Source organism: Salvelinus alpinus, chromosome 24, assembly GCF_045679555.1.
Source record: "Salvelinus alpinus chromosome 24, SLU_Salpinus.1, whole genome shotgun sequence".
In the NCBI taxonomy this organism is placed as follows: domain Eukaryota; kingdom Metazoa; phylum Chordata; class Actinopteri; order Salmoniformes; family Salmonidae; genus Salvelinus; species Salvelinus alpinus.
The window spans coordinates 41,988,389-42,008,686 of NC_092109.1; the positions used below are offsets into that span (position 1 = coordinate 41,988,389).

A 20,298-nucleotide genomic window follows, 5' to 3' on the forward strand; every position below is an offset into this window, starting at 1 on the left:
CTAGCATTCATTTTCAATAGTTGCTGCTTAGCGTAGCTACCTGGCTAACTAGCTAGCATGGCAACGGTACTGTAAAGTTACAGTAGTACTAGCATTCATTTTCAATAGTTGCTGCTTAGCGTAGCTACCTGGCTAACTAGCTAGCATGGCAACGGTACTGTAAAGTTACAGTAGTACTAGCATTCATTTTCAATAGTTGCTGCTTAGCGTAGCTACCTGGCTAGCAAGCTAGCATGGTAACGGTACTGTAAAGTTACAGTAGTACTAGCATTCATTTTCAATAGTTGCTGCTTAGCGTAGCTACCTGGCTAACTAGCTAGCATGGCAACGGTACTGTAAAGCTACAGTAGTACTAGCATTACTTTTCAATAGGTAAGACAACTGTCAAAGTTTGTAAGATCTAAAAGATAATGCAATCTGCTAACGTTATAAAGGTTACATTAGTATTCACTTTCAATGGGGGGAGCTGTCAGAGTTAATGTCACCTGGGTTTCTTTGGACCTTTTTAGTAGCTATATTATTATGCCAGCTAAGTTAGGTAATGCATTGATTTTCAGACGACCAAGCTTTGTTTTAAACATGTCTAGCCACAGCTAGCATTACTTACAGCTGAAGTCAGAAATGTACATACACTGAGGTTGGAGTCATTAAAACTCATTTTTCAACCACTACACACATTTCTTCTTAACAAACTATAGTTTTGGCAAGTCGGATAGGACATTTACTTTGTGCATGACACAATTTTTCCAACAATTGTTCACAGACAGATTATTTCACAATTCCAGTGGGTAAGAAGTTTACATACACTAAGTTGATTGTGCCTTTAAACAGCTTGGAAAATTCCAGAAAATTATGTCATGGATTTAGAAGTTTCTGATAGGCTAAGTGAACTTGTGGCTATCAATTGAGTCAATTGGAGGTGTACCTTTGGATGTATTTCAAGGCCTACCTTCCAACTCAGTGCCTCTTTGCTTGACATCATGGGAAAATCAGAAGAAATCAGCCAAGACCTCAGAAAAAAATCTGTTTCATCCTTGGGAGCAATTTCCAAATGCCTGAAGGTACCACGTTCATCTGTACAAACAACAGTACGCAAGTATAAACACCATGGGGCCACGCAGCCGTCATACGGCTCAGGAAGGAGACGCGTTCTGTCTCCTAGAGATGAACGTACTTTGGTGCGAAAAGTGCAAGTCAATCCCAGAACAACAGCAAAGGACCTTGTGGAGATGCTAGAGGAAACAGGTACTAAAGTATCTATATCCACAGTAAAACGAGTCCTATATCAACATAATCTGAAAGGCCGCTCAGCAAGGAAGAGGCCACTGATCCAAAACCGCCATAAAAAAGCCAGACTACGGTTTGCAACTGCACATGGGGACAAAGACAACATTTGTGGGCAGAACTGAAAAAGCAAGTGCGAGCAAGGCCTACAAACCTGACTCAGTTACACCAGCTCTGTCAGGAGGAATGGGCCAAAATTCACCCAACTTATTGTGGGAATTTCATTTCTTAAACTAAAGTGGTGATCCTAACTGACCTAAGACAGGGAATTTTTACTAGGATTAAATGTCAGAAATTGTGATGTATTTCGCTAAGGTGTATGTAAACTTCCGACTTCAACTGTATATACCGAGGTATTAGATGTTAGAAGTTCAAAACAGCGATAGAAAGTGCAGGCTATTGAATCATTTTCATGTTATTTTGGATGGGGGGGGATTTAAAGACTATCAGTCTAATCAGGTGTAGGGCCTATAGCCTACAATAGAACATCAGTGTTTGAACTTGTAAAGAGACTGCGTGGGGATTTGTCGGATATAAAGTCAGGTGGTTTCTTTGCATCCAGTGGCAGTGTAGGCAATAAGGTAACAGAGGGAGCTGCTTGTGGATGACAGCTCTAACACAGTTCCCACCTCCGAAGGCACCAACACAACCGCTGTGCAGGTGTCGACCAATGCTAATCTGATTGATGGATCGTGGCAGATGTTTGGATCCTGTTGGGTCAATCACTCAGAATCCGTCTGTTGCAGTAGTGGGAAAAAGTACCCATTTTGTCATACCTGAGTAAAAGTAAAGATAACTTGATAGACATTTACTCAAGTAAAAGTCACCCAGTAAAATACTATCTGAGTAAAAGTCTTTTGGTTTGAGTTGGAGTTTATTTTTAAAGGGACAGTGCACATTAATCAACGATTCAGTAAAAGTGCCGGTTTTAGCCAACCGGCTAATTTTCAACCTCAATCCCTGGGTAGATATACTTGAGAATCAAAAGTCAAATTATTTGCCAAAATATACTTAAGCATCAAAAGTTAAAGTATAAATAATTTCAAATTCCTTATATTAAGCAAACCAGACAGCACCTTTTTCTTATTTTTTCTTATTTATGGATAGCCAGGGACACGCTCCAACACTCAGACATCATTTACAAACAAAGCATTTGTGTTTAGTGAGTCCGCCAGATCAGAGGCAGTAAGGATGACCAGGGATGTTCTCCTGATATGCGTGTGAATTAGACAATTTTCCTGTCCTGCTAAGCATAAAAAAATGTAACGAGTACTTTTGGGTGTCAGTGAAAATGTATGAAAAAGTACATTATTTTAGGAACGTAGTGAAGAAAAGTAAAACTTGTCAAAAATATAAATAGTAAAGTAGATAGTAAAAAAAAAAAAAAAAATACTTAAGTATTAAAAGTATTTTTTACTTAGTACTTCACACCATTGGTCAATTGCCATACCCACTCATTACCTTGGGCCTCTTGAGGTGTAACATTTCACAACAGGCTCCTTATATTTCAACTGATTGTTTGAATGACTTCTGATTGGTTAATCATTCTTCACTTTTAATGACTAGTATACAGTGTGTCTCGGAGTATATTTTCATACATCCCACTGGTTGAATCAACATGGTTTCCACGTCATTTCAATGAGTTACGTTGAACCAACGTGGAACAGACGTTGAATTGATGCCTGTGTCCAGTGGGACGTGATGTATTTATAATTATGCCCGGTAAAATGCAGTCCACAAGAAACAGCAACAGATAATTTGAGATGCTAATTGCATAAACAAGGTAATGGGAGAATAGTACAGTAATAAACCAACCTCATTAGAACACTATGTTATGGTTATGCTACCATTATCCCTGCCGTTAACTCGGGCCCATTATCCCTGCCGTTAACTCGGGCCCATTATCCCTGCCGTTAACTCGGGCCCATTATCCCTGCCGTTAACTCGGGCCCATTATCCCTGCCGTTAACTCGGGCCCATTATCCCTGCCGTTAACTCGGGCCCATTATCCCTGCCGTTAACTCGGGCCCATTACCCTGCCGTTAACTCGGGCCCATTACCCTGCCGTTAACTCGGGCCCATTACCCTGCCGTTAACTCGGGCCCATTACCCTGCCGTTAACTCGGGCCCATTACCCTGCCGTTAACTCGGGCCCATTACCCTGCCGTTAACTCAGGTGATTTTAAATTCAATGTGAAAAATAATAACACTTGGAGACTATAGTGGTTGTTTAGAAATGTTATTTCTGGCCGAGGTTCAAACTGGGGACCTTGGATCCACTCTTCCCCACAGAAAAAAATATATATATTTTTTCAGCTTAATAAATTAACACATTATTTAGAAGTCTTCCTTCCCTCCTTTCTCCTAATATTTTCCCGCCTTTTCTCCCCGACCTTAACATACTATTGTTCCACAGCGCTGGTGCTTGCAACAGGATAGTGGGTTCAATTCCCTGGAGTACTCCTATATTAAACCGCATGCACAACTGTCAGTCACTTTGGATAAAAGCATCTTGTTAATGGTATATATTATTATATTAACTGTGAGTGAGACCAAAAGACAAAATAAGGCTGGAGGTAGAAAAACCGTTTATTACATAAAAATGACACTTAAGATAACAAATTAAAAATATGTTTTTCAAGTGTGACGGTAGTATATTCTCTTGCACGATATGTGTTCCACACTATACCTGAGATCATGTACACATTAAAAAAAGGAGAACTTTCATCTTGTACAAAGACCATTTTTTATCTGGATCTGTGAATAATTATAGTAGTATGATGTGCATATGTGGTTCACTTACTGTGTCTCTCAAATGGCACCCTATTCCCTTTGAAGTGCACTACTTTTAACCAGAGCCTACAGGGCTTTGGTCAAAAGTAGTGCACTACGTAGGGAATAGGGTACGATCTGGAACAGTTTTAAAACAATAAGCCTTTTTTCTCCCAGCCCCCTTCAGAGACAAAGGTCTCCCATCCAAGGTAAGTGCATGTTCACCTTGGGCTGTTCATTAAAAGAGCTGTCACTCTCAAATAGGACTAGCTCACTTTAATTAAGATCAACACAAATACTTTAAAAAAAAAAGACAAACCCTCTATCCTCGCCTCTATCCTCGCCTCTATCCTCGCCTCGTTAAGCATATGTTCCTCGGGAGTCCTGTTCCTCCAAGCTGGCTCATCTCCTCTCCCCAAAGCGTCTGAAGAAAGACACAATCCCAGAGCTACTGTTCTGCCTCTCCAAGGGTTTCTGAGCCTCTGTAGAAAACCCTGTCTCACCCCCAGCTGGGGCCCACAGCGCGCTGCGTCTCTGGAACAGGTCCCCGAGGCGGCATCTGAATCCTGGAGCCTGGCTCCCTCCAGTCTCATCCAGGGAGAGAGAGCGAAGCAGGTGGCCCTGAGACAGAGCTCTCTGACTGGGGCAGTCGGGCAGGGACAAGGCCCCCCTCCCTGCCTCTCCATGGAGGTCTGAGGGTCCAGGGTGTCCCTCCATAGCCCTCATCCTCCCCAGCAGCACCAGAGGGGGGCAGGTGGCGGTGGAATGGTGGGTGGAAGGGCGTGTGGGGGTGGAAGGGCGGGTGGGGGTGGGGGGCAATGACCAGACACCATCATCAAGGCCATCGTCGGCGCTGGGTGCGAAGAAGGAGTTTTGTCGGTGGGGGGTGTGGTTTTGGGGTGAGATGTGGGGGCTGAGGATGGTCCAGGGAGAGCCCAGGTTCCCCATGCTGTTACAGAGAGCCAGGTCTACCTCTCTCATCTCCCTGGGGCAAGGGGTGGAGGGCTGGGGGGTAGAGTGGGGGCGATGACCTGGGGTGGAGGGTTGAGAGATAGGGTGGGGGTGGAGAGGGTGAGGTGTGGAGCGTTGGGGGGTGTGGTTTTGGGGGACGAGGCTCGCTTTGTCGCCCAACTCTGGCAGTTCAGGATGTTCTAGGTCACCAGATAGCATGCCTCGGTCAGTCTGGTAGCGAAGCATCTTCCTGGACACGACACGCATCCTCTGCACCTCCTTCTCCTCCTCCTCCTTGCCCGCTCTCTTCTCCTCCTTCTGGGTGGGGGGTGTGTGTTTGCGAGGGGACAGGCTGCGGCGGCCAGAGCTCTTAGTGGTTCGTTTCTGGTCGATGGACGACAGGCTGCGGCGGCCACAGCTCTTAGGGGTCCGTTTCTGGTTGATGGAAGAGGCTCTATTTGACCCAAAACATCTCCACTGGTCCTCTGGGGTCGCTGTTTCCCCCTTGTTTTTCTTCTCCTTCTGCTCTGAAGGGGGGTCCAGATAGGAGGAGTCCTCCTCCACCCCCCCATCCAACCTCTCCACCACCGCATCAGGGCTACCCAGCTCCCTGGGCCAGCCCTCCCCTCTCTTCTCCTCCCTCTGCCCCTGGTCCTCCTGGTCCTTCCGGGGTGTCACCACACCTGCCTTCCCACCCAGGGTGCTCCCTCCTGGTCTGGTGAACCGGCTAGGCCCTGGATCAGCTCTAGTCTCTGGCTCATCGGCCAGGGGGTTGTACTTGGGGCAGGGCTCGATGGGCGAGCCCCCGATGGGGGACAACATCACAGGGGGGAGGTGGTGGTGGTGTCTGCGCCTTGCCAGACCCCTGGGGCCCCTGGGTTGTATGGTGTTCAGGAAGCTGTGGAGGATAGACTCCATGGCAGAACCAGGCCCGGCGGGCTCCAGGTCAGAGCAGGTGGCAGTGGAGCGACGCTTGGCCACATTACAGAACCTCTCCCTCTGCCTGCGTCTCAGCTCGGATGCCTCACGCTCACGGTTCTCCTGATTGGGAGGAGAGACACAGTGATGGGGGTCAGAGAGAGGAGCGAGAGAGAGAAGATGGAAGTGTGCGATGTGTGAAATGGCTAAAACAGAGTTGGGGGGGGGGGGGGGGGGTTGTGTTTGAGTGACCCAATATTCAACTAAATGTGGACAGATGGACAGTGAGCATTGCCTGTCACTGTATTCTTTAGGAAATTCAGACTGTCCCAGATTCTTCTTCATCATGTGTTAACACGTCACGTAGGGTAGCAACATTTCAAGTTTTATTGTCACATGTACAGTGAAATTCCTTTCTTGCTCTTTCCCAACACTAATCGATATCAGTAGAACTATCAAAACAAATGAATACAAAAAGCCAAGTTAACGTTCCCCACTTTCCCAGAAATCCTGGTTGGAACACTCCTGGATTTACAAAGGAATGAGCAGGAATCCTCCAATCAGGATTTTTAGAGGGGGGGGGGGGGGGGGAATAGCATTGTGGGAAAGGTTAAGAATAATTTTCCAAACCTATTGTGTTCCGTCCAGTCTCACCTGAACGGCCCTGTTGAAGCGTTCACAGAACGAGTGGAATATGGAGCAGCAAACCTCCAGTTGAAACGTGGCCGGGTCTTCACAGAAATACTCCGCTACAGCTTGGCTCAGGGAGTTGAGGTCCAACAGACAGGCACGGAGGTCAGCCAGCCTGGCCTCCGCCCTCTGACGAGACAGACAAAGTTCTACAGTCAGATCACTGGCTTAGCGAGAGAGTAAATATATACAGGAAAACTACTGGGGTTTAAAACCGCATTAGAACAGTGTTAGAGATGTGTAACAGGAGAGTGGGAGAGAGATGACACAACAGGTACAATGTGTTCGTTTTATGGTTAAAAATCTAAGTTCATTGCAACAAAATGTCCAGAAGACCAGTAATTATGTGAGATAGACTATTTGTGGCAGAAAAGTGCCTTCTCATTGATCCAGTGCTTTAACACTCAAGCAATATATATTTTTATTTATTTAATTAGGCAAGTCAGTTAAGAACAAATTCTTATTTACAATGACGGCCTACCGGGGAACAGTGGGTTAACTGCTTTGTTCAGGGGGCAGAACGACAGATTTCTTACCTTGTCAGCTCTGAGATTCCATCCAGTAACCACTAGGCTACACCTGCCTCTAACCACTAGGCTACACCTGCCTCTAACCACTAGGCTACACCTGCCTCTAACCACTAGGCTACACCTGCCTCTAACCACTAGGCTACACCTGCCTCTAACCACTAGGCTACACCTGCCTCTAACCACTAGGCTACACCTGCCTCTAACCACTAGGCTACACCTGCCTCTAACCACTAGGCTACACCTGCCTCTAACCACTAGGCTACACCTGCCTCTAACCACTAGGCTACACCTGCCTCTAACCACTAGGCTACACCTGCCTCTAACCACTAGGCTACACCTGCCTCTAACCACTAGGCTACACCTGCCTCTAACCACTAGGCTACACCTGCCTCTAACCACTAGGCTACACCTGCCGCCCCTCTAATTATTATAAAATGAACAAATGGTCACCAATAACGTTTCAAAATGTCCAAGATATTGACAGTGGTTATGTGAGACTCACTGTAACACACTATACATCAGGGATAGACTTCTAAAGTAAACAGGTCACAGAGAAAGGTGTGTGTGTGTTGGTCATCTCTCACCATGAGGAAGGTCTCCATCTGTAACAGTAGCTCAGGCTGTGTGCTGGCGTCCATCTTGGCTACCTTCACCTTTGCTGCCTCCCTCTGAAAGTCTAACTCCACCTCCTGCTTCTGCACCCTGTGAAGACATTTACAGTAAATACGTTTTGTGTCCCATTTCATCAACATTACTACAGTAACTGATACAGTAAATACATGTACAGTTGAAGTCAGAAGTTTACATACACTTTGGCTAATTACATTTAAACTCAGTTGGACAATTCCTGACATTTAATCCTAGTAAAAATACCCTGTCTTAGGTCAGATAGACATTTCTCATTCTTAAAATAAAGTGGTGATCCTTTCATCACATTCCCAGTGGGTCAGAAGTTTACAAACACTCAATTAGTATTTGGTAGCATTGCCTTTAAATTGTTTTACTTAGGTCAAATGTTTCAGGTAGCCTTCCACAAGCTTCCCACAATAAGTTGGGTGAATTATGGCCCATTCATCCTGACAGAGCTGGTGTAACTGAGTCAGGTTTGTAGGCCTCCTTGCGCGCACATGCTTTTCCAGTTCTGCTCACAAATATTGTCCATTTGGAAGACACATTTGCGACCAAGCTTTAACTTAACGACTGATGTCTTGAGATGTTGCTTCAATATATACACATTTCCCTTCCTCATGATGCCATCTATTTTGTGAAGTGTGCCAGTCCCTCCTGCAGCAAAGTACCCCCACAACATGCTGCTGCCACCCCCACAACATGATGCTGCCACCCCCACAACATGATGCTGCCACCCCCACAACATGATGCTGCCACCCCCACAACATGATGCTGCCACCCCCACGCTTCACAGTTGGGATGGTGTTCTTCGGCTTGCAAGACTCTCCCTTTTTCCTCCAAACATAACGATGGTCTTTATGGCCAAACAGTTCTATTTCTGTTTCATCAGACCAGAGGACATTTCTCCAAAAAGTACAATCTTTGTCCCCTTGTGCAGTTGCAAACCGCAGTCTGGCTTTTTTATGGCGGTTTTGGAGCAGTGGCTTCTTCCTTGTTGAGCGGCCTTTCAGGTTATGTCAATACAGGACTTATTTTGCTGTGGATATAGATACTTTTGTACCCGTTTCCTCCAGCATCTTCACAAGGTCCTTTGCTGTTGTTCTGGGATTGATTTTAACTTTTCGCACCAAAGTACGTTCATCTCTAGGAGACAGAACGCGTCTCCTTCCTGAGCGGTATGACGGCTGAGTGGTCCCATGGTGTTTATACTTGCGTACTATTGTTTGTACAGATGAACGTGGTACCTTCAGGCATTTGGAAATTGCTCCCAAGGATGAACCAGACTTGTGGAGGTCTACAATTTTTTTTCTGAGGTCTTGGCTGATTTCTATTGATTTTCCCATGATGTCAAGCAAAGAGGCACTGAGTTTGAAGGGAAGACATGAAATACATCCACAGGTACACCTCCAATTGACTCAAATGATGTAAATTAGCCTACCAGAAGCTTCTAAAGCCATGACATCATTTTGGGGTATTTTTAAGCTGTTTAAAGGCACAGTCAATTTAGGGTATGTAAACTTCTGACCCACTGGAATTGTGATAGTGAACTATAAGTGAAATAATCTGTCTATAAACAATTTTTGGAAAAATTACTTGTGTCATGCACAAAGTAGATGCCAAAACTATAGTTTGTTAACAAGAAATTTGTGGAGTGGTTGAAAAACTAGTTTTAATGACTCCAACCTGAGGGTATGTAAACTTCCGACTTCAACTGTATGTACCACTTCATCAACAGAGAACAGTATGTTATAAAGAATCCCCAAATCTAAATCAATAAGAAAACATTTCAAGACAATAATAATAAATAAGAAAACATTTAATTTCCAGACAGAAATCGTGAACCTCTTTACACATTGCAACCATTGACAAACAACAATAAGCACATGAGTCTGAGTAATAGACAGAAGGAGGTAACGGGTTATAATGATGGTCTACCTTGCAGCCATCCCAATGTGTTGAAGCTGCTCGGGGAAGTTCAACAGGGCAACGTCTATCTCCTGTGCTTGCTGTGGGTGGGGACAGAGAAAGGAGGACAAGTTAGTTTCGTTGCTGTAGAATGTTTTAAATGTTTTATTCTCAGAGCCTGGATGTGTACATTCACATTGTCTTCATTTATATTTTCATATTAATCCCTTTCATCCCGTTCTCACCCTCATCTCTCTGCCAGCTTCCCCTGTCCTGCCAGCGCCTTCTACAGCTCTCTCCCTCCCTCGCCTGCCAGCTCTCCCTCGCCTGCTTCCCATCCATGTCTCCCTTCCAGCTCTCCCTCCGTCCCATCCATGTCTCCCTCCCTGCCAACTCCCCTCCCCAGCTCTCCCTTCCTCCCTCCCCAGCTCTCCCTCCCTCCCCTGCCAGCTCTCCCTCCCTCCCCTGCCAGCTCTCCCTCCCCTGCCAGCTCTCCCTATCTCCCATCCATGTCTCCCCTGCCCAGCTCTCCCCCTCACCATGGTGACGTAGTGCAAGAGGTTCATGCCAGGTTTGTTGGCCTTGGTGTCCGCCAGCTTTAGTAGAGATGCCATCCTGAAACCGATGGCACTGCCAGCGTACCCACCCTAAAACAACAGTTTACTTTCACAGCCTACGTACATACAGACTAAAAACAACCACACAATAACATATTCACTTTAGTCATTTAGCAGTCAGACACTAACGAAAAGACGGCACATTAAAAAAAACAGTTTGAAAACAAGGCCCACGTACAGTACTATATGATAGTCGAGAATACACATGTATTGTAAGTTCTTGATAGTAGAGAATACACATTATTGTAAGTCCTTGATAGTAGAGAAAACACATGTATTGTAAGTCCTTGATAGTATATAAATTGTGTTACGTACAGCATTCATGTAGTTCCCAGCCTTCAACACCAGGCGGATGATAGAGTGGAGGTCATCACAGACCAACAGCTCTGAGGGACAGAGAGAGAGCAACAGATCATTATTATTCATTTGTTTTGGCACTATATATATATATATATATATATGAAAACGAAAAGTCCCACTAGTTAATTCTCTTTATCTCTCTCTCTCTGTCTTTCAATTCAGAGATAAAGAGAATTAACTAGTGGGACAGAGGAGGAGCAGTGTGTCACCATTTGCTGCTTTAGTCATGACAGCGATGGAGTGTTTCATCTCATCCATCAGAGGGAAGAATTCTTCTCTCAGCATCAGAGTCCTCAGACGCTCCTCATAGCTAGAGATAGACAACACCATCATCACAATGACCCCCTTCTCACCCAGGTACTAACCTAGTACCCTCACAATGAACCCCTTCTCACCCAGGTACTAACCTAGTACCCTCACAATGAACCCCTTCTCACCCAGGTACTAACCTAGTACCCTCACAATGAAGCCATCATCACAATGAACCCATTCTCACCCAGGTACTAACCTAGTAGCATCACAATGAACCCATTCTCACCCAGGTACTAACCAGCCCAAACTAGTACCCTCACAATGAACCCCTTCTCACCCAGGTACTAACCTAGTACCCTCACAACAACCCCTTCTCACCCAGGTACTAACCTAGTACCCTCACAATGAACCCCTTCTCACCCAGGTACTAACCTAGTACCCTCATAATGAACCCCTTCTCACCCAGGTACTAACCTAGTACCCTCACAATGAACCCATTCTCACCAGGTACTAACCTAGTACCCTCACAACAACCCCTTCTCACCCAGGTACTAACCAGCCCAAACTAGTACCATCACAACAAACCCCTTCTCACCCAGGTACTTTAACCAGGAGCACCATGAAGAGATCGGGCTCACACAGCTGGGTCAGGTCTCCACTGAAGGACCACAGCTTCTTCACCTGGTGGGAGGACAACACATCATCAGTCCCATCAGACAGACAGCACAAAGGAACACATGTAACGACAGTTCACTGGTAATGTGATGGTTCAGCCCTGGCCTGGAGCTAAACGACAGTTCACTGGTAATGTGATGGTACAGACCTGGGCTGGAGCTAAACGACAGTTCACTGGTAATGTGATGGTTCAGCCCTGGCCTGGAGCTAAACGACAGTTCACTGGTAATGTGATGGTTCAGCCCTGGCCTGGAGCTAAACGACAGTTCACTGGTAATGTGATGGTACAGACCTGGGCTGGAGCTAAACGACAGTTCACTGGTAATGCCCTGGGCTGGAGCTAACGACAGTTCACTGGTAATGTGATGGTTCAGCCCTGGGCAGGAGCTAACGACAGTTCACTGGTAATGTGATGGTTGAGCCCTGGCCTGGAGCTAAACGACAGTTCACTGGTAATGTGATGGTACAGCCCTGGTCTGGAGCTAAACGACAGTTCACTGGTAATGTGATGGTTCAGCCCTGGGCTGGAGCTAAACGACAGTTCACTGGTAATGTGATGGGCTGGAGCTAAACGACAGTTCACTGGTAATGTGATGGCTCAGTCCTGGTCTGGAGCTAAACGACAGTTCACTGGTAATGTGATGGTTCAGCCCTGGGCTGGAGCTAAACGACAGTTCACTGGTAATGTGATGGGCTGGAGCTAAACGACAGTTCACTGGTAATGTGATGGGCTGGAGCTAAACGACAGTTCACTGGTAATGTGATGGTTGAGCCCTGGGCTGGAGCTAAACGACAGTTCACTGGTAATGTGATGGTTCAGACCTGGGCTGGAGCTAATGACAGTTCACTGGTAATGTGATGGTAAAGACCTGGGCTGGAGCTAAACGACAGTTCACTGGTAATGTGATGGTTGAGCCCTGGTCTGGAGCTAAACGACAGTTCACTGGTAATGTGATGGTTGAGCCCTGGGCTGGAGCTAAACGACAGTTCACTGGTAATGTGATGGTTCAGCCCTGGGCTGGAGCATGTGATGAAGTGAGAAAAGAGGGTGGTTAGGCTGCGTTTACACAGGAAGCACAATTGTGATCTTTTTTACACTAATTGGTATTTTGACCAATCAGATCAGCTCTGAAAATGATCAGATGTGAAAAGATCTCATGTGGTTGGCCAAAAGACCAAGTAGTGGGGGGGGGTGGGATATCAGAATTGTCTAAATGCAGCCCTTGTTACCTCTCCCTCATCTGGCAGTAGTTTAGTGTGATGGAGTGACCATAAGAAAAGAGCTATGCAGTTAGCTAGTTACTTACCTCTCCCTCGTCTGGCAGTAGTTTACAGTGTGATGGAGTGAGCATAAGAAAAGAGTTGTGGTTAGCTAGTTACTTACCTCTCCCTCATCTGGCAGTAGTTTACAGAGCTCCTTGAGTTTTCCTGCTCCAAACCTCAGCCAGTTGCCTCTTCTGACGTCATCCACCATGTCCCTCGCCGGCCTACAGCGGGAGAGAAAGAACAGCCCCGGTGCATAGGTCACCCTAATCTCACTGCTCCATGGAAAAGTAGTCTAGTCAAAATACAGCGACTGCTTCAGTTATGTACATAAGGAAATATCCAAGCTTCCTCACAAATAAAACAAGGATGTATTGTCGTTCCAACGTCGTCAACCATTCTTGTCTAAACACAAATCTATATAGCATCGATTCCAATAGATTCCATTCAAGGGCAAGATGTCATTGAGAAACACAGAACCACAGTGACGTCTACAGTAGGTACATTTGTTAGTCAAAGTTCGGGCTGGCTGGACATTGAGTTAACGTTATGCATGTGGCAGAAATATAACGTTAAGAGCACAAGATACACTCCTATAGCCAGTTAACTAGGTAATAGACTGGATCAACTATAGCCAGTTAACCTGGATCTCCTATAGCCAGTTAACTAGGTGATAAACTGGATCTCCTATAGCCAGTTAACTAGGTGATAAACTGGATCTCCTATAGCCAGGTAACTAGGTGATAAACTGGATCTCCTATAGCCAGGTAACTAGGTGATAAACTGGATCTCCTATAGCCAGGTAACTAGGTGATAAACTGGATCTCCTATAGCCAGGTAACTAGGTGATAAACTGGATCTCCTATAGCCAGGTAACTAGGTGATACACTGGATCTCCTATAGCCAGGTAACTAGGTGATACACTGGATCTCCTATAGCCAGGTAACTAGGTGATACACTGGATCTCCTATAGCCAGGTAACTAGGTGATACACTGGATCTCCTATAGCCAGGTAACTAGGTGATACACTGGATCTCCTATAGCCAGGTAACTAGGTGATAAACTGGATCAACTATAGCCAGGTAACTAGGTGATAAACTGGATCAACTATAGCCAGGTAACTAGGTGTTAAACTAGGTGATAAACTGGATCAACTATAGCCAAGTAACTAGGTCATAGACTGGATCAAGTAAAGAGAAAACACCTCTGAAGAGTGAATTAGTTCCATTGTCCAAGTATGAAGTTTAGTAACAAAGGCATCGTTTCTCCTTTGTAACTAACAACTTGTCACATTAGCGATACGGTTGAATGTGTTTGAACATGCACTAATAAAGGTGAGTTGAGAAGTTGAGTTGATGAACTGTGTGTTGGTTTAGTGGCGAGTCTGGAAGTAGACAAGGCCTGTTACATCATGATGAGTGACTGATTCACTCACGGCTGATAATCTACAGTCGTGGCCAAAAGTTTTGAATGACAAATATTAAATTTCCACAAAGTTTGCTGCTTCAGTGTCTTTAGATGTTTTGGTCAGATGTTACTAGGGAATACTGAAGTATAAATACAAGCATTTCATAAAGTGTCAAAGGCTTTTGACAATTACATGAAGTTGAGGCAAAGACTCAATATTTGTAGTGTTGACCCTTCTTTTTCAAGACCTCTGCAATCCGCGCTGACATTCTGTCAATTAACTTCTGGGTCACATCCTGACTGATGGCAGCCCATTCTTGCATAATGAATGCTTGGAGTTTGTCAGAATTTGTGGGGTTTTGTTTGTCCACCCGCCTCTTGAGGATTGACCACAAATTCTCAATGGGATTAAGGTCTGGGGAGTTTCCTGGCCATGGACCCAAAATATCGATGTTTTGTTCCCAGAGCCACTTAGTTATCACTTTTGCCTTATGGCAAGGTGCTCCATCATGCTGGAAAAGGCATTTTATGTCACCAAATTGTTCCTGGATGGTTTGGAGATGTTGCTCTCGGAGGATGTGTTGGTATCATTCTTTATTCATGGCTGTGTTCTTAGGCAAAATCGTGAGTGAGCCCACTCCCTTGGCTGAGAAGCAACCCCACACATGGTCTCAGGATGCTTTACTGTTGGCATGACACAGGACTGCTGGTAGCGCTCACCTCGTCTTCTCCGGACAAGCTTTTTTCTGGATGCCCCAAACAATCGGAAAGGGGATTCAGAGAAAATGACTTTACCCAGGTCCTCAGCAGTCCAATGCTGAGTCCCTGTACCCTTTGCGGAATATCAGTCTGTCCTTGATGTTTATCCTGGAGAGAAGTGGCTTCTTTGCTGCCCTTCTTGACACCAGGCCATCCTCCAAAAGTATTCGCCTCACTTTGCGTGCAGATGCACTCACACCTGCCTGCTGCCATTCCTGAGCAAGCTCTGTAGTGGTGGTGCCCCGATCCCGCAGCTGAATGAACTTTAGGAGACGGTCCTGGCACTTCCTGGACTTTTTTGGGTGCCCTGAAGCCTTCTTCACAACAATTGAACCGCTCTCCTTGAAGTTCTTGATGAGTCGATAAATGGTTGATTTAGGCGCAATCTTACTGTCAGCAATATCCTTGCCTGTGAAGCCGTTTTTGTGTAAAGCAATGAAGACGGCACGTGTTTCCTTGCAGGTAACCATGGTTGACAGAGGAAGAACAATGATTCCAAGCACCACCCTCCTTTTGAAGCCTCCAGTCTGTTATTCGAACTCAAATCAGCATGACAGAGTGATCTCCAGCCTTGTCCTCGTCAACACTCACACCTGTGTTAATGAGAGAATCACTGACATGTCAGCTGGTCCTTTTGTGGCAGGGCTGAAATGCAGTGGAAATGTTTTTTGGGGATTCAGTTCATTTGCATGGCAAAGAGGGACTTTGCAATGAATTGCAATTCATCTGATCACTCTTCATAACATTCTTTTTGGAGTATATGCAAATTGCCATCATACAAACTGAGGTAGCAGACTTTGTGAAAATTAATATTTGTGTCATTCTCAACTTTTGGCCACGACTGAACAAAAATATTTAAAGGAACGCAACATTCAACAAATCTGTCAAATTAAATGAATTAGGCCCTAATCTATGGATTTCACATTACTGGGAATACAGATATGCATCGGTTGGTCACAGATACCTTAATTTAAAAAATATAAAAAAATTAAGTTAGGTACATGGATCAGAAATCCAGTTAGTATCTGGTGTGACCACCATTTGCTTCATACAGCGTGACACATCTCCTTCACAGAGAGTTGGTCAGGTTGTTGATTGTGGCCTGTTGTCCCACTCATCTGCAATGACTGTGTGAAGTTGCTGGATATTGGCAGGAACTGGAACATGCTGTCGTACACGTCGATCCAGAGCATCCCAAACATGCTCAATAGGTGACATGTCTGGTGAGAATGCAGGCCACGGAAGAACTGGGACATTTTCATCTTACGGGAATTGTGTAGAGATCCTTGCAACGTGAAATCATGCTGAAACATGAGGTGATGGCAGTGGATGAATGGAACGACAATGGGCCTCAGGATCTCGTCACGGTATCTCTGACAGCTTGTGCAGAAATTCTTTGGTTGTGCAAACCTACAGTTTCATCAGCTGTCATGGTGGCTGGCTGGTCTCAGACAATCTCGCAGGTGAAGAAAATGGAAATGGGGGTCCTGGGCTGGCATGGTTACACATGGTCTGTGGTCGTGAGGCCAGTTGGACGTACTGCCAAGTTCTCTAAAATGATGCTGAGGTGGCTTACGGTAGAGAAATTAAATGAACATTTAATTCAGGCAACAGCTCTGGTGGACATTCCTGCAGTCAGCATGCCAATTGCCTACTCCCTCAAAACTAGAGACATCTACGGCATTGTGTTGTGTGACAAAACTGCACATGTTAAAGTGTACTTTTATTGTCCCAAGCACAAGGTGCACCTGTGTAATGATCATGCTGTTTGATATGCCACACCTGTCAGGTGGATGGATTACCTTGGGAAATGAGAAATGCTCACTAACATGGATGTAAACAAATTTGTGCCCAAAATTTGAGAGAAATATGCTTTTTGAGCAAATGTAACATTTCTGGTATATTTTATTGCCCCGGGCCCATACCCTCCCACCCTTGGCACTTGTTCCCCCGGGTCCATACCCTCCTACCCTTGTTCCCCCGGGTCCATACCCTCCCACCCTTGTTCCCCCGGGTCCATACCCTCCCACCCTTGTTCCCCCGGGTCCATACCCTCCCACCCTTGTTCCCCCGGGTCCATACCCTCCCACCCTTGTTCCCCCGGGTCCATACCCTCCCACCCTTGTTCCCCCGGGTCCATACCCTCCCACCCCTGGCCCCACTTTACCTCTTGAACTGCTTCAGGAAGATCCCAACATTCATACTCTTCTTAGAGTTGAGGATTAAGACCTACAGAGAGAAGATGAAACACAACCTAGTCAGACATAGAAACAACGGCACTACTAAAATGACGCTACTAAAATGAGCTGGGGATCCAATTACCTGTTGACTCTTGGTGGTTCCCAAGGTAGAAATCTTAAGACTTTTAGGGGGAGGGGGGGGGGGGGGTTCACATTGGTATTAGTGTCACCATGACACAGATTTCTAACACCAGTTAGCAATATGAGTTTGCAATTCAACAAATGGGATGAATTCTTAAGAAACCTTCCTACATAACCTTATAATCAAAATAAGTTTAATAAGGACGCGCCATCAACACGCACACAGCACTGGGTATGAGTAACAGGGTTCGTAGAGAGAGGCAAGTCAAATTCAAGGACTTAAGTACTTTTTTTAAGCACTAATATTTATTTTCAGGGACCATCAATTTGTAATAGTTCCAATTATGCAGTTGTTTCTAGTCGACACCAGATGGCAGTATATCGCCACAAACTAAAAAAAACTAACTTAGTATTTATTCATCACTACCTCACAATTTCTACTCAATAATATGTTTCACTACTTAATTACTACATACAGTAAAATTGTTGCATTTATATTTTTGTTCAGTGTATATAATATTTATTATCAAATCGCATTGAGAGCATAGGTCATTGAGAAACAACTTGAATTATTGCATATCGTTGTGTTGTCCTCCGGCGGCTGGCAAGCTAGCTAAAATTGGCCCTTTTCTAAATTAGCCATGGATGGAGATTTGGACTTGCGGTTTTACTTAATTCTCCGTACTGGCAAATTATTATAAAAACAGCCATTTTGATCCAACCATTAATTCATACATTGTTGTGCCCCTGGACTGAGAGGATGGAAGTTCAATATGTAGCTAGAAGGCTAACATTAACTAGCTAACGTTTCCCATGAATGGAAGTTAGGCTAGCGAGCAAACATATTAGCCAGGTAGCCAGGGGCAACAAATAAAAGCCTGTACTGTATGACAGAGTGATAACCGTGTTGACTCGGTCTTTCTTGTCACACACACCTCAAGTGGGACTACATTGTTTTGGGTATCTTTTAGTTGTCACTGTATTAGACTAAGCAGAGGTGATTTGATCATGTTCAAATGGTGCTGGAATAGTGGAGGCAGCTCCTGTTTTCTTTGCGACTTGCGGTAACTCTCTGTGGTTCTAAATCAAATAGTTGTTTAGTGGTCCGAAAATGTTTGAAACACTAACTTGTTTGACCGTGCTGTCGGTCATGTAATGGTTTGTTACATGCAATATGTTTTGTGGACTTCACCGGACAGATGTTTCTCGCCCGGTTTTGTGATAAAAACAAAAAAAAGGTGTGGTTGAATTTATTCTGCCACTGTGTCTTCTTATTGTCTCGGCCTTTAGGACTATATATCACGGTCTCAAGGCATGTGAACTAACAGGTTATATAGCAAACAAAGCAATTATAATAATACACCTTTTTTTTGTGGTTGCCAGGCAAGATTAATTTACATTTGCCCGGCATTTTAGCTATCGATGTGACATTTGGTGATGCCTAATCAGTCTGTTCTGTACCTGCCTGGCCAAGTGGTAGTGTGGGTGGAATGAGCGAGCTCGCCTGGCAACCACAGTACAAAACACGTGAGGAAATAAAACTCGGCAGTCTGCCTGGAAATTAATTCGGGAAGAGCAAATATATTTTTCATATTTGATCATTTTCTGTACTCTCATTTTAATTCAAATAATTTTCAAGTACCAACTTGAGAAAATGTCTAATTTTCAAGTTATTCAAGTACTTTAAGCATCTTGTGCGAACCCTGGAGTAAGAGATGATTAATTCTGTCCTTATCACATAGCCTGTGGATCATGGCAAGGTGTCACCTCACCTTTCATGGATATTAAGTACAGTTTACACCATCTAGTAGCCACACAGACTTGTGGATCATTCTTCATTAGTTCAATCAGTCTTCATTGGCAGAGAGGGGAAGTGAGACAGAGAGGGGAAGTGAGACAGAGAGGGGAAGAGTAGAGAGGGGAAGAGTAGAGAGGGGAAGAGTAGAGAGGGGAAGAGTAGAGAGGGGAAGAGTAGAGAGGGGAAGAGTAGAGAGGGGAAGAGTAGAGAGGGGAAGAGTAGAGAGGGGAAGAGTAGAGAGGGGAAGAGTAGAGAGGGGAAGAGTAGAGAGGGGAAGAGTAGAGAGGGGAAGAGTAGAGAGGGGAAGAGAGACAGAATGGGTGTTGTGTTGGTTTGGTAACTTAGTCCCAGGGGTGTTCAGCCCTCTCCTCTATGACCCCCAGCTGTTCCATGTATTTGACCTATTCCAGCCCTAGCACACACTCAACCCCCCCCCCACTTTCCCCTCGCTACACACACACCCTCCCTGTACTCACCCTCTTTAGGCCCTGTGTGGATAGGGACAGGCCCCTGACTGTCTTCTTGACAGATCCAGTCTTTCGTAGAGGCAGTTGAGTGTCAGACCGGCTAAACATCTCCTCCATCCTCTGGGTGTCCAGCTCAAAATCCACCATGGGCCTCTGGGACGTCCACACGTTCTTCTTCCCAACGACTGACTGACGGGGGATGGCATCCCAGTTAAAGTTCCTCATCTTGGAACGACGATGTACGCTACGGGAGAAGGCATCGCAGCCTCCTCTTGGGGAGGCGGGGGGAGGTGGGGGTGGGGGAGGTGGGGGAGGAGGTTCAGGGGTGGGATGGAGAGATGACCCCTGTGCGTTTGGAGGTGTGTGAGGGAGTTGAGAGGGGCCAGAGGGAGGAAGAGGATGAGTTGCTATGACTACAGCTTCTTCCATCAGTGCCTTGAGGACAGATATCTGTTGTCAATCCAGAGGGGGGGGGGGGGGGGGGGTAAAAGTTATATAGGCCAAGAAGAAGAGCACAGATCACTGCCGAGAGATGGGACAGAGGGACCTGAGAGAGAGAGGAGAGAGAGAGGAGAGAAGAGGAGAGAAGAGGAGCGAAGAGGAGAGAAGAGAGAGGAGAGAGGAGAGAGAGGAGAGAGAGGAGAGAGAGGAGAGAGAGGCTTCTGATGAATTTACATATTTATTGCCCAAGCCGACACG

The 20,298-nt window shown here is 45.5% G+C and overlaps 1 protein-coding gene across 1 annotated transcript; it reads right to left on the reverse strand.

Annotated features, from left to right (window-relative positions):
- Nucleotides 1-3,855: 3,855 nt before the first annotated feature.
- fhdc3 (FH2 domain containing 3) lies at nucleotides 3,856-20,074 on the reverse strand. Its single transcript, XM_071364948.1, has 11 exons — nucleotides 19,609-20,074; nucleotides 17,181-17,242; nucleotides 12,969-13,071; nucleotides 11,505-11,590; nucleotides 10,867-10,967; nucleotides 10,613-10,683; nucleotides 10,220-10,327; nucleotides 9,711-9,781; nucleotides 7,730-7,847; nucleotides 6,580-6,744; nucleotides 3,856-6,048 (listed from the first exon to the last, which is right to left on the reverse strand). The coding sequence occupies exons 1-11, from the start codon at nucleotides 20,026-20,028 to the stop codon at nucleotides 4,459-4,461; spliced, it is 2,895 nt and encodes a 964-aa protein (XP_071221049.1). The 5' UTR covers nucleotides 20,029-20,074; the 3' UTR covers nucleotides 3,856-4,458.
- Nucleotides 20,075-20,298: the final 224 nt, after the last annotated feature.